Source organism: Engraulis encrasicolus, chromosome 21 (genome assembly GCF_034702125.1).
Source record: "Engraulis encrasicolus isolate BLACKSEA-1 chromosome 21, IST_EnEncr_1.0, whole genome shotgun sequence".
Taxonomy (NCBI): Eukaryota; Metazoa; Chordata; class Actinopteri; order Clupeiformes; family Engraulidae; genus Engraulis; species Engraulis encrasicolus.
This window is the reverse complement of record NC_085877.1, coordinates 400,001-415,000: the sequence shown is the minus strand read 5'-3', so window position 1 is coordinate 415,000 and position 15,000 is coordinate 400,001. Positions and strand designations below refer to the sequence as shown.

General features: G+C 43.7%; 1 protein-coding gene across 1 annotated transcript in view; it reads right to left on the bottom strand.

The window, feature by feature from the left end:
- Positions 1-15,000, bottom strand: part of sorcs2 (sortilin-related VPS10 domain containing receptor 2) — a 417,025-nt gene that overhangs the window by 216,190 nt on the left and 185,835 nt on the right. Inside the window, exon 3 of the mRNA XM_063187064.1 lies at positions 2,688-2,787. Coding sequence (XP_063043134.1) covers positions 2,688-2,787 — 100 coding nt within the window. The remainder of the gene's footprint in view (positions 1-2,687; positions 2,788-15,000) is intronic.

Below are 15,000 nucleotides of genomic sequence, written 5' to 3'. Positions count from 1 at the left end.
CTCCAGGGACCATAACCAATGCCCTGTACCTGCAAGTGTAAGTAAGTGCCATGTCATTTAATGTGTGTAGTGCCACTTTAGTGCCTGGAACTGTCAAGGGACTATCCAAAGCCTTTTTTCCCTCCACTCATGTCTCAAGCATCCAATCAGACCTTAGAGGATAGAGTCAGAAGGTTTAAAGCCTAGTGCTTAGCCAGTAACAGAGTTACACATGCCTATCAAAAGTATTCAGACTAAAGTATTCAATAACACCAAATTGTGTGTTTGACACACAGCAACACTGAAGTTATTCGCAAAATCAGAAATGTTTAAAGTTTAAACAACGTTCCCCCCACAGTAATGATGTAAACACATGCCTATCAAAACGGCTGAGAGTCTATGCGCACAAAGTGTAAGTGTTCTCGACAGCCTGGGCCTGACAAACAGTGTGATTAAAAACGACAACGCGGTAAATATGTTTGACACCGAGTGACTAAACTGACTGAAGTTGGGTTTTCATCAGACTCGACTCCTGGGCCGAGGTCATTTTCCATCTGTGAATTTGTTTTCTTCAACTCGGCCTGTCTCCGTCGCCGCGCCGGCGTGTGATTGCCCTAATCTAATCAGCTCACGCTGTGTGGCCCACAGCCTGACAGACTGATAAAACCCCTCCAGAGAGAGAGAGAGAGAGAGAGAGAGAGAGAGAGAGAGAGAGAGAGAGAGAGAGAGAGAGATATGGGGGGATACAGACAAGACAAAGATACAGAGAGAAAGAGCGATAGAAAGACAGGACCTCTGACACTGTGGCTTGCTGTTCCATGACTAATGAGGGATCTGATTATTGTGGCCTCTGTGTGATTGTTTGTGTAATAGAAAAACTGACTTTTTTTAGGGAGAAGAAGAAAATAATTTTGAAATGCGAGCTTAATTGAAGAGAAAGACAAAGTGAAAGAGAGACAGACTGAGAGATGAGTAAGATAGAGAAAGGGAGAAAAATGATAGAAAGTTGGGACCTCTGATAATAGGCTTTTTTGTAATACAGTGCCTAATGAGGCTTTGATTGCGTAATAGAAGATCTAACTTTTCATGAAATTTGAAGAACAAATAAACAATATTGGCCTACCACAACAATATGATTAATTGAAAGTGACGCATGGCTCTACAATTAATTCTGCTAGTCTTATTTTCCACTTTTAAATTGCATAACAAAAAAGTATGGGGGGAAACTCAGTCTGAGTGTGTACGTGCGTACCAAATCACTAGTTTAGGTTCTTTCTCTGAATGTTGTGTATGTGTGTCTGCCTTCTTGTGTATGCGTGTGATGGTCTTGCTTGGACTAACTGGGCCTGCTCTGCCATTCAATTCAATTCAATTCAATTCAACTCTCTCCGTTTGTTTGACTTGACCTCTTACTCCCAAACGCCTGTAGCCTGTGTAGGTGTAGTGCTTGGAATACCCACAATATAGCTTTGTCCAACAAGTTCATTTTAGGCACATATGCAGATATTTTCACAGCTTTGCCAAAACTGAAAATAACTTGATAGCACTTCTTTGTTTTGTGACTAAATGCTTCGCCACCTCAAAGTACAGTATATGAAAGCATTTCCACTTTTATAACTACAGTACACTTCAGTATTGGCATGTTTACTGCTATGTGACTGTCTTGACTCAGCCAACAGTGTCCTACTATGTTTTTGTTCTTTGTACTTTTTGCCATCACATGCCAATTTGGACAGCATTTCCGACATGCCCCCAGACTTTCGGACGTTTGATCGCTTCCTTTATTTATTTAACTAACTTCTTTAGTTAAACAGACTTTGGGGTGGCTTCCGATTTTTTCGTGTTTCTACGTCAAGAGCCAGGTGGTTGTAACACGGCGTGTGTCCCCATATGTGTTGTGTTGCTTCTCTCTCTCTCTCTCTCTCTCTCTCTCTCTCTCTCTCTCTCTCTCTCTGTTGTGAACTTGCATCATTGGTCATGCATGGTCCGTTCTGGCTGCTTGTAGCTTGTAGCCTGCATGAAACAGACGCTGCTGTTTTGGATCGATGCCTTTTGATCCCCTTGCCTGTCTGCCAACATCATCAAAACTGACCTCAAGGTAAGTGTGTATATGCCCGTTCTGTTGGTGTGCGTGTGTGTGTGTGTGTGTGTGTGTGTGTGTGTGCAGGGCTGTACTGGGGGGGATATAGGGCCTGGGCACTTTTGGATTAAAGGCCCCCCCCACCCCATAATTAGCGCCGCAGAACTGACTCACCAGTAAATGGCCGCTATGCCAGATGGCCAGTCCAGCCTTGTGTGTGTGTGTGTGTGTGTGTGTGTGTGTGTGTGTGTGTGTGTGTGTGTGTGTGTGTGTGTGTGTGTGTGTGTGTGTGTGTGTGTGTGTGTGTGTGTGTGTGTGTGATAAATTCAATAACAAGACACACTCGTGCATACAATTTGCTTTTACACACAATCAAAAACTCTCTGAAGTAGGCCTAGACACACAAGTATCCACAAGCACATGCGTGCACACACACGCACGCACGCACACACACCTTGAAATGAAGTCTTTTCTCTTTTCTAGCCAACTGGATCAAACCCAAACTCCTAAATTGATTTTCGTAAAGAACAAAATCGCTCATACACACACAAAAAAAAAATCCCTTTCAGCTCAAAAAATTAACTTCGATTTGGCCAAATACATCCAACACAATAAAGACTTATCCTACCTTTTTCTTGTTGCTGGGACAGATGTAGAAGTTGGTCACAATTAGGGTTGTTCCAGCGTTCAGATTCAGCTTGGTGTAAGTGGTGCCATAATCACTGGACCTGGAGAAAGCGAGAAATCAGACAGGGGGGTTGATTTATAGAATAAAAGCCAACATCCAACTGCTTTTAATATTTGACTTGTCACTCAAAAATATTGGATAGGGGACACAGGCAATCACAAAATGATATGGTGTGTGTGTGGGGGCGTGTGCGTGTGCGTGTGCGTGTGCGTGTGCGTGTGCGTGTGCGTGTGTGTGTGTGTGTGCATGCGTGTGTCATTCCCCAGTCTGCTGTTTCAGTCTATGATTCCAAGGGAAGAGACACACAAAGTGTCCTTTATATACGCGGCCAAGACAAACAGATCTCACTTCATTCTCAATAGCTTATGACATGCTTGAAGTGAGCAGGTCCTTTGCCAAAGCACACACACAAAGCGGAGACGTGAACAGGCTGACAGACAGACAGTCTTAATATTGGAGGGTAGTCTTGAAAAGGAACCACAGAAAAGACTGGAAGAAGGAGTGGGGGGAGCGAGATAAAGAAAAGCCCAAATTCAGGAGGAAAAATAAAAAGGGTGAAGAAAGTTATCAAGACACCCCCCCACCGCTACCATTTAAGTACCACCACCACCAACCACCCACCCACACCCACATCCCCCTTTTCTTTGAGCAAAAAATATCAGAAAATGGTAGGAAAAGAGAAGGCAGTAAAAAAAAAAAAAGATTCAGAGGGACAAAGGGAGACTAATTCTGGATTCAGTCCAACACAAACGGCCCTGTCCATCCTTTTTTCCTTATTTATTCCGAAAGCTAATTGTGCTGAATGCCCAAGGTTACGGCTAGCGGCAGAGTGGAACTGCAATCAATTCCTTTCCCCCGCGCCCTCATTGCGCGAGGGGTCTGTGGCGAGCGGGCGACCTTTAGAAAGAAACAGGGACAAGTTTTGACAGACTTAGACAGGAGGGTCAACAAGGGAGCCCGAGGGCTAGGCAAAAGCATCAGCCTCGTAATTAGCCTTTTCTTCCCCCTTTTCCAGCATCCTGAAGTAGCTGCAGATTCTCAGGCAGCTTTCCTGGTGCTATACATACATTTACAAATATTATTTCTGAATAATAAAAAAAGAGATTTATTTCCTGTCTGATTTTTTCCCTCTTCTCCTCATTTCCCAAGTTAGCCATCTGTGTCTGTAGAGAGAGGCTCTCAGATGTTGTGGAGTCTTGTGTCTTAATTACTGGCCAGGGAGAGGGTGGAACAGGTTGGGTGGGCCAGGCTGGGCAGCTTGCCCAAGGAGACAACTGGTCACCGTGACTGACTGAACACCTTCTGCTCTGGGCTGGGGAGATATGGGTGCTGGGCTGGGTGGCACTGGTACTAGCGGCATGTCACTTGCAGACTTTTAGAGCTGTTTGAGCTGCTAGTTAGCGCTAGTCATGCATGTTGACAGGCTGTCTTTGTCCATGTTGGTGGTGAACATGAAAAACACATCCTTTTTTTCTGACAACAGTCCCTATCTTTGATGAACCATCCATGATAAAACATCTGAAAACCTATAATGCTGTTGTCCATTGTAGCATAGCATTTAATGGTGGTATGAATAATCAAGTAGTATCAAGTAGGTTTTTATTGTCAATTTCTTTACATTCACTGGTCATACAAAGAATTTGAAATTACATTTCTTGCTTTCCCATACAGACATAGACTAATCTAGGTAAGGACATAGACAGTATAGACATAGACAGTACTTATACATGGACTTAAGACAGTATGGACATAGACAGTGCTCATACAGACATTTAAAGTGCAAGACTGGACAACAGAAGACTTGTAGAGGACATACATTAAGAGGTATTGTTGTGCTTTTGTGCTTTTCCTAAAAAAGTCCTTTATAGCGTTCTGACATGGTAATAGTAGCATTTTGAAGAAAAATAAATATTAAAAAGGTCTGTCAAGAACACCAGCAGCAGTGTGTGTGTGTGTGTGTGTGTGTGTGTGTGTGTGTGTGTGTGTGTGTGTGTGTGTGTGTGTGTGTGTGTGTGTGTGTGTGTGTGTGTGTGTGTGTGTGTGTGTGTGTGTGTGTGTGTGTATGTGTGTGTATGTGTTTAGTGCAGGTAGAAGGTGCGGTGTGCGTCTGTGTGTGTGTTCGTGTGTGTGTCTGTGTGTGTGTGTGTGTGTGTGTGTCAGTGTGTGTCAGTGTGTGTATGTTTGGGTTTAGTGCAGAAAGTGCAGTGTGCTTGTGTGTGTGTGTGTGTGTGTGTGTGTGTGTGTGTGTGTGTGTGTGTGTGTGTGTGTGTGTGTGTGTGTGTGTGTGTGTGTGTGTGTGTGTGTGTGTGTGTGTGTGTGTGTGTGTGTGTGTGTGTGTGTGTGTGTGTGTGTGGGGGGTTTGGGGTAAAAGTACCCACATCTAGTCACTCTGGAGGACATAAAACTTTTAAAGTTAATAATAAGGGGCTATTATAAACATACGTGGCACACATTCTCATCATCGCAAAGTCAAGAATGATCATTGTTGATCCTGATTAGGCTGGTGGGGATCACATATGGCTAATAGACTTTATAGTAAGAGCCATGACAAAAGCCTCAGCTGCTAGCTTATGGTAAACAAAAACGTTGCTAATGCTTCTCGCTATAGACTTCCCTGCCTCGAGGCTTATATTGTCTTGTAGTTGTGTCTGCGCGCTCTCTCTCTCTCTCTCTCTCTCTCTCTCTCTCTCTCTCTCTCTCTCTCTCTCTCTCTCTCTCTCTCTCTCCTTTGTCTTCCTCTCTCAGCGAAGCGTTCCAATTACACCACCAACAGCCCGGAGGAATCCCAAACACTTCAGGGAAAAAAGCTGTTCTCTCTCTCTCTCTCTCATTCATTAGCAGAGAAGGTCATTAGCAGACAATCGTTTGGCTTTGACAGACTGACAAAGACAGACAAACTGACAGAGAGAGAGTGAGAGAAAGAAGGAAGAGGTAAAGAAATAGATGGGGGGTGGGGCAGAGAAGAGGCGAACACAAACTCTACTCGACTGAATGAAAGGAATGGATGGTAGTAGGCACTGGTGCGGTTAATTTGAAGAACTGCACATATGCTCTTCTTGAAGTGTCCAACATGTCTGCTAATATTTTGAAGCTTCAAAATATCACTACTCAGCTATCAAAAAATTACTACTCAGGTTGAAATAGCACAGCAGAATGTAACCGAAGTGGGATTGGCGTGAAAACAGAACAAGGCCAACGAGGGGAAAAAATGGTCCGATTTCATTCATCTACATTAGCGACAGTAAAGTGGAATAGAGATAGGGATGAAATAAATAGAAGGTTAGAAAGAGAAGCAGAGTGAAAGGGGGGCGGTTAGAGCAATAGATAGCTAAAAAGGACAGTCATGGAAAACAAAGAAGACAAAGAGAGGTCAGAGGGAGGTAAAGAAAGAAAGAGGAAGACAACAAAGTTAATGGGAAAAAATGAAGAAAAGGGGGGAGAGAGGGAGAGGAAAAAAGGAGAGGGACTTAAGCCTCAATGGTGCACTGGTAGAATAGGGAGCGGAAACCGAGGGCTGGGCAGCTGAGCCAGCCTTAATGTCCCCATAAGTCAAGTGGTGTCGGCGCTCCTCAGAAAGACAAATTGGAAGCATCGGGCACACGTGGCGTCACAGGACTCAGGAAGTCAGAAAATGAGATAGTGAAGATGGACGCACGCAATAAGGGCGGTTACTGTGAAGGAAAGGAGAGGGTGATGGGGCGAGAAGGAGGAGGAGGAGGAGGAGCAGGAGGAGAGAAGAGGAGGAGGACAAGATTGATCTCCTCAGTATGGGAACAGGATCGGTCCCTGAGGGGGAGGTGTTTAGAGGAGAAAGGGACACAACGACAGATGGTGAAAAGAAAGAGAGGAAACTAGATCAACGACTCGATAAATGACAAAACGCATACCATACCACATATTATTGGACTGTGAAATGCTATAATTAAGTCAGATTGAAATGCACAGACACAAATTCAGTGTCAAAAGTACAATGTGTTTACATACTCGACACAACATAACACAAAATGACAGACATGCAGACAAATAGACACACACAAACAGAAGGAAGGGGAGTTCATGTAATACGTACCCGAGCAGTGCAACAGCACAATAATGAAATGTCTACATTCCCCGAGGTATGACTGGGGTATTGAGATGTAAAGGGCGTAGCCAGTATCGTCTGACGTGTGACAACGGGGCTTACATGTAGCAGCCAATTATTGGCTTTGTTAGCATGTCCAAAAAACAGCAGGTACTCATGTCTTTGAACCTGTTGGATCAACCGAATACTGTGCAGCTCATTTTCCCCAAGTTCATGGGGTTTAAATAGATTGCAGAAATGAGAAGCAGGCATTTGTAAAAAACAATCTTGGCCAAGGTATGGAAGCGGTGCAGTTTACTTTGGTCTGAATACCTTGGTTGTTTCCCAGCTGGTGATATTCAGCATAAGGCTTGAAGAGGGAGAAATAGAACTGAGATTGGGAAAGAAGGGGCCATTAAAAGAGCAGGATGGACCGGAGAGAGAGACAGAGAGAGGGAGATGCAGAGGCAGAAAGAAATGAGAACGGCAATGAGAGCGTAAAGCAGAAAGAAAGAGAGAGATGGAGAGCGTGAGAAAGAAGAGATGAAGACAGATGAGAGATTGGGACAGAAAAAGTGAGGAAGAGAGAAGAGAAAGATAGATGTCAGGACTGAGAGAGAGAGACAGACAGCCAGAGAGACAGGGACAGAGAGACACACAGAGAGAGATGTTGGGACTGCAAGAGAAAGAGAGAGAAAGATAAAGGGAGGGTGAAAGAGATAGATGGAGAGAGACCCATGCTGTCAAAACAAATTAATGGCTGAGGAACGATGTGGCTGGCTGTGTCAGAGGAGCTGTGTGATGATTGGTCCGCTGAGACCAGTGCCACTTCCTGGGGGACCTTGTTTAAGTGCGGGGACAGTGCAGAGGGAGTGGAGTGATCCCTGTCAACGCAAGTGTGTCAGACTGCCCAAAGAAGAAGGGAAAAAAGGAAAGGAAAAGAATGGAAAGAAAAAGAAACTAGCCATAGTTTGGGCCCTCGCCCTCCAACCTTCAGCCTCGCTCGAGCAAACACAACCCAGCTGACAGCTTGCCCTTTCGGAAGTTCTTCAGGAGACAGCCGCCCAAATGCAGCAGTCTGTACCAATTAAAACTTTGCAAGCTCTAAGAGCCAAACATTTGCCGCATAGCATAACGTGCACTTATGTAGATGTAAATGAACGAAACAATGTTGTCACCATGTAGTGAGCAGCGGGTCAACACCTTTATGGCTGTGTGAAACATTAACGCTAACAAACTAATCAATAAGTAGGAAGTACACAGTAAAAATGATGTGTCAATTCAACACTTAGAGAGTACTGCGGGAGTCCGGGACCAAATACACACCAAATACTTGACAGTCTAAGTGTTAAATTAACACAGCATTTTTCTTCACCGTGTATTACTTTTATCTTAGTGAGTTACACGCTTGTGTGATTTACGGGTTCCTGCGATGAAACTAAAGCATTAATGTCACTCACTGCTTGTACCTTGGCAACACTGTTAAGTTGCAGAGATGAGAGAGAGACAATATGCACGATATGAAATTCATAAGTATAGGCCTTTAAAAAATCAGAGGATCAAGCAGAAAAGGGGATGAAGGGATAGCAGTGTCTTGATTTACGAAGAGGACATTAGCCACTCTCACTTGGCTTGCCATTACTTTTAAAATCTTTCATAAAAAGCGTTTCACATTTATGAGGCGAAGGTTTTATGCCGTCAAAGTAAAACAAAATGACGTGCCCTCTTCCTCCGGGATGCCTTCCCATCTGCTTCTCTATGTCTTTCCCTTGTCCTTCCTGCATTGTTGATTTGAGAGTATGGAGTATGTCCCAAAAAAATTCTGTTTTATGTCTCTTGGGACAGATTAAGAAATGTTTTATTTTTATTTATGATTCTCGGGTACAACTGAAATAAACAAATGCACAGGCAATATTAATGAGCACCATCAATTCTTTGAACTATTTCAGAACATTTCAATGTATCTGGCGTGTGCCACCAGGCAAAGTAAACATACCGGTAGCCTTTGAAGAGATGACACTTTACTGTGCGACATAAGTCACAGCTGTTGTGTTTGTTGCACTAACATTTCACCAGACTGACAGGATTTGTTGTCAAGCCCTCGCGTGTGTTTTTATTTATTCTCTGTGATTTTGCTCTTTATGGTTCCAGGATGCCTTTGATGGCAGAACGAACGAGAGGCAACGCAGGTGCAACACATAAAAGTGTTTTATGGCTCGCCCTGAGCCCCATCCCAGCAGCAGTGCAATGTAGAGGTCTTTCTCTCCCCCTCTCTCTCTCTCCGTCTCTCTCTCTCTCTCTCTCTCTCTCTCCCTCTCTCTCTCTTTCTCTCTCTCTCCGTCTCTCTCTCTCTCTCTCTCTCTCTCTCTCTCTCTCTGATTGTGTCTGCAGAGATGGCAATTTGGGACATCTAGCTTTTAAATATAATCCATTCTGTCATCTCATGGAACAAAATATAGCATATCTTTTGATTGTAATCAATTTCATTTTCTCATGGAACAAAATATGACTTTCTTCAGGCTCTTCTTGCTTGTTCGGTGTTGTTCTGTATTGTTTGTTATGTGTACACTGAGAGAAAGACCCCCGTGGTGTTGGTGGTGAGTCATTTTGAAACTGGTAGCCACAAAGAGGCTGTTAAACACTCAAACATAACCTTTTACCTTTACTAGAATGAAAAGGTACTGTATGGTCGAATTGTCTGTCAAGACAAATGTGCATTGGAATTGAGGTGTAGACCTTTGCGATGAAGCCAGTTGAAGGTACAGTAGAGGATAGATTTCTGGCAAGGCTACAAAAAAGTGCAGGGTTGTATGAAAAATACACAACAGGGATTTAGCCTTGTGAATACAAATGTTCCTTTCGGATAAATCTTCTGTGTCTTGCGCCTTCAAGGTACGCCAGGAAGGACACGGGTCAAGGCGGATCAGAAAAGGTGTCACGCTAAGAAACTGCGATAGCCGTCTTCCCGCAGACACGACACGGCTTGCGGGCACATCGCGCTGGGGGAAAAAAAGCTGAGAATCTGCGGAGGTGTGAAAGCAAGTGGACCTGCGAAAGCCTCTGAGGCAGTTCACCCTTAATCAGTCAAGCCTGGATGGAGGTCAGAAATGACTTTGGTGGGGGGTTTGAAGTGGTGGTGGTGGTGGTGGCCGTAGTGGTGTTAGCAGTGCTTAGGGTTGGAGAGTGGACACAGGCAAAAAGTGGGGTTAGCGGGGTGATCAGTGGAGAAAGGACACATTTTGTGAGTTGGACAGCTTATCCTTACCAAAAAAACCATTACATGATAATCTATACTGTAGTAATATATTGTTTAGAGCATATGATATGAAAATGTATATGAAATATGAAAGTCACATGCTGCAGTGCCATTTCATAAGGGAGTGCTTAGAAATGGGGGAAGGATAAAGGAAGAAGAAGGCATGGGGGGGGGGGTGTTGGGCGAGGGGGGGGGGTGGCTGGATGGATGGATGGAGGAGGAAGGACATGTTTTGTGATTTGGACGGTTTCACAGCGTTACTATGGAAACAAGGTAGCGACCGAGGTTGCTGAAGGTTCCCCCGACTGGCTAGCTGACGGTGCACTTGAGCGGAACGCTGGACTTGCGGCTCCACTGCCACCACCCTTTAAAACTTGACAATGCCACCATCTTGACACTGTTGCCTTACATATCAATATGGCATGTAAAGGGGAATAAGTGTAATTTGCATATTTAATAAGTACAGAACCACTGAGCACATGCAATTAAAGGTGACCCAAAGAAATGCAGTCTGAGCTACTTCTGACACTTGGCACTCCTCTGCAGCTATCAAGCATGTAGCACAGACAAAGAATCAAACTCTCTCTCTCTCTCTCTCTCTCTCTCTCTCTCTCTCTCTCTCTCTCTCTCTCTCTCTCTCTCTCTCTCTCTCTCTCTCTCTCTCTCTCTCTCTCTGTCTCATTCTCTGTCACACACGCACGCAGACACGCGCACAGTCCCACACACATGCAGGCACACCCACACACACATGTACACACACAAACAGACACACACACAAATGTACACACACACACACACACACACACACACACACACACACACACACACACACACACACACACACACACACACACACACACACACACACACACACACACACACACACACAAACACACACACACACACAAATGTACACACACACACACACACACACACACACACACACACACACACACACAAGCTCTCCTCCTCCTCCCCCGTCCCCGGTGCTGGCTCCCTATACGGCAGCCTGGTGTATGGTAAATGGTGATTTAGTGTGCGGTGGTGCCCTGCTTGCGCCTGGAGCTGAGCCATCCCACAGTGCTTCTCTTCATCAAACTCACGCAGTGCAGAGCAGAGCAGAGCTGAGGAATCGCACAGAACATTCTAGAAGCCTGCCGCACCTGTCATGTCTCTCAGACAGTGATGTACAGCCCAAGTGAAGGCCCACTGCCCACAAGATCACTAGGGCTCTCTCTTTCTCTCTCTCCCTCTCTGTCTGACTTTCTTTCTTTCCCTCTCTCTGACTTTCTATTCTCTCTCTCTCCTTCCTTTCTTCCATCTCTTTCTCTCTCTCTCTCTCTCTCTCTCTCTCTCTCTCTCTCTCGCTCTCTCTTTCTCTATGATTTTCTTTCCTTTCCTCTTTCTCCCCTCTATTTCAGTTTATCTCTCTATCATTCGTCCATTCTATCTCTCTCCTTACTTTCTTCAATATCTCTTTCTCTCTATTTCTATTTCACTCTCTCTATTTCTCTCTCTATTTCTCTCTCTATTTCTCTCTCTATTTCTCTCTCTCTCTCTCTCTCTCTCTCTCTCTCTCTCTCTCTCTCTCTCTCTCTCTCTCTCTCTCTCTAAGGACCTGGCCAGTGGAGATCGACTGTGCATATTACAACATGTCAGAGGAGCATAGAGGGGGAGCTGTAGATCAATTTGTCTCCAGGGAAAGTGCATTACACTGCCCACAGTCGTTTATCTTAGAAAGTTGATAGGAGAAAAAAATGTTTTGCAGACCTTTATAAATCGGTTGCCCTTTCCACTTAAATGACTGTCCTAACATTTTTAACTGTAATTTAACAGTTGTGGTTATCACGGCGTGATGGAGGCGATATCGGGGATGTACTGACATTGGAGACTCCTTGGGGCTCTGTCAAGGGAAGTTGGATTGCCTGGGTTTGCTAATAAAAGCCAATGGAGGGTATTACAGTGAAACATAATGTTGACTATTGCTCTGATGGTATTTCTGCTCTAATGATATTTTTCATGATGATAAAGTTATCATATTCGAACACAGTTAACATGTCGACATTTCTAATGGTTGAAAGAATACTGTAAACTAAAAACTAAATCGTTCCACTACATAGGCAACATAGTGTTAGTGAGAGGATACGCGGGTCAGCCTTACTCTTTCATTCAGAGAGAGAGTTTGTTTCCAAACACAATTGGCACTTTATTACTCTCTCATCCGTGAAAAACGGCGATGTTATATACTGATAAAGCATCTGTTGTAGTACTTGACAACAACTCCCATGGTCCAACTACATGTACAGTCCCAGGAAAAAGTTTGTACACACTTCGATATGTCTTACATTTCAGTCAAAAGTGGTCATAAAACATGGTCTGATCATCCCGGAAATCACAAGAAGGAACAAACAGTGTCTGCTTTAACTAATTCAACCCAAACATTTACAAGTTTTCATATTTTCATTGGCCATCAGATGTAAACATTCACAGGACAGCAAGGCAAAAGTAAGTACACCCTTGCATTCAATAGGTTTTAACCCTAAGTTAGTCGCAATAACCTCAACCAGATGTTTCCTGTAGTTGCAGATCAGATTAACAAAACAGTCTGGATGTATCTGGTCTCCCTCTTCTTTAGAAAACTGCCTCTCGTCAGCAAGGTTTGTGGGATGTCTGGAGTGCATAGCTTTCTTGACTTCATGCCATATAATCTCAATTGTTTTTTGTCAGGGCTTTGACTGGGCTATTCTAGAATGTGTATTTCATTATTATGAAGCCATTCTAAAGTCGATTTGCTTCTAAAGTATGGGTTGTTGTCACATTTCAGCACCCATCCTCTTGTGTGCTTCAACTGTGTGACAGACTATCTCACTTTTTTTCTGTAAAATATCTCGATAAACTTCTGAGTTCATTGTTCCACTGATAATAGCAAACTGAAAAGGGCCTGAGGCAGCAAGGTAGTCCCATATAATGATGCTCCCACCACCACTGTGGAGATTGTGATTTGGTGAAGGTGTGTGTGGTCCTACAATTTTCCTCCAAACATGACATTGTGTGTTGTGTTCCCCTTAGCAATTCATCTTTGCTTTCAACTTTGGACTACAGAGTATTTTGCAGTAATTCTATGAAACATATAAATGCTTTTTCGCAAACCTCAAAGGTGCAGCAATATTTTTTTGGACAGAAACCCCATTAATTTTAGATTGGCAGAATGAATCCCATTTTTAGCTATTCTTGGTTACATCTCCTCTTCTGATTATGGTGGCGGGAGCATCATTATATGCGGCTACCTTGCTGCCTCAGGCCCTTGACAGTTTGCTATTATCAGTGGAATAATGAACTCAAGTTTATTGTGATATTTTACAGAAAAAACGTGAGGAAGTCTGTCACACAGTGGAAGCACACAAGAGTATGGGTCCTGAAATGTGACAACAACCCATACTTTAGAAGCAAATCGACTTTAGAATGGCTTCATAATAATGAAATACAAATTCTGAAATAGCCCAGTCAAAGCCCTGACAAAAAACAATTGAGATTATATGGCATGAAGTCAAGAAAGCTATGCACTCCAAACATCCCACAAACCTTGCTGACGAGAGGCAGTTCTCTAAAGAAGAGGGAGACAAGATACAAACAGATTGTTTTGTTAATCTGATCTGCAACTACAGGACAAGTCTGGTTGATGATATTGCAACTAACTGAGGGTTAAAACCTACTTAATGCAAGGGTGTACTTACTTATGCCCTGCTCTCCTGTGAATGTTATGGCCTTATGACCAATGAAAATATGATAACATGTAAATGTTTGGGTGGAATTAATTAAAGCAGACTCTGATTGTTCCTTCTAGTGATTTCCGGGAAGATCAGACCATGTTTTATGATCAATTTTGACAGAAATGTAAGAAATTTCAAAGGGTGTACAAACTTTTTCCTGGGACTGTATCTGATTGAAAAAGTTTGATGTGTTTCTCCTCAGCACAGCAAGTACGTAGCTCTAAGGTACGTAGATATCAGATAAGCTACTCCTATCATATTACAGAAACTCATACTATATATCCTCTGGTATGCTGTACTGGATGCCAGTGAAAACATTAATGGGACTCTCCAATATCATTTCAACAATGCGCCGAGTAGCTCTGAAGTGGATATCAGGAAAGATAATCCTAGTTCATACTGTATACATGAACTCATACATATGCTGTCTGAAAATACCACACTGGTTAAATAAGAGGACTCTCTTGAACAGCACAAGTAGTGATCAGATACCTCTAGTAGTATATTGCAAGAAGTCATTCTACATATGCTGTCTGGAAATACAGTATACAGTATATCACTTTGGCATTTAAGCAGCTACAAGTAGCTCTCCAGTAGATATCAGATAAGAATAGATACTACATCTGCTGTCTGAATAAATATATCAGATTAGAAAAAATAAGAAAAACTTTAGTGCTGCTGCTGCTCTCCAACAGTGATTCACCGCGGGGACCTGACCACAAGTGTTCCCCTCCTGAAGCTCCGACCTCTCCCTCAACAGCTGTACAACTTCATCAGCAGTTTGCGTTGGAGTCGGAGTCTGAGGCTGGAGTCTGGGGATGATGCTGAAGCTGCTGCTGCTGCTGCTGATGCTGGGGGTTGCGAACGGACATTAGCATACAGCGCTATGCACTTGGGCATGAAGGGAAGGGCCCTGGTGAATTATTCATACAGTATGCCACTCCAACCAGCACCATGGAAAGGTGATGGGGGACACCGCCCACACAGACGCTGCACGCTGACACACACACACATACTGTACCGTAACACACACACATGCACACACACGCACACACACAGATACACACGCACACACACATACCTATACACATACCACACATACTGACACAGACACACAGACACACACACACACACACACACACACACAGGCCTACACGTATCACACAT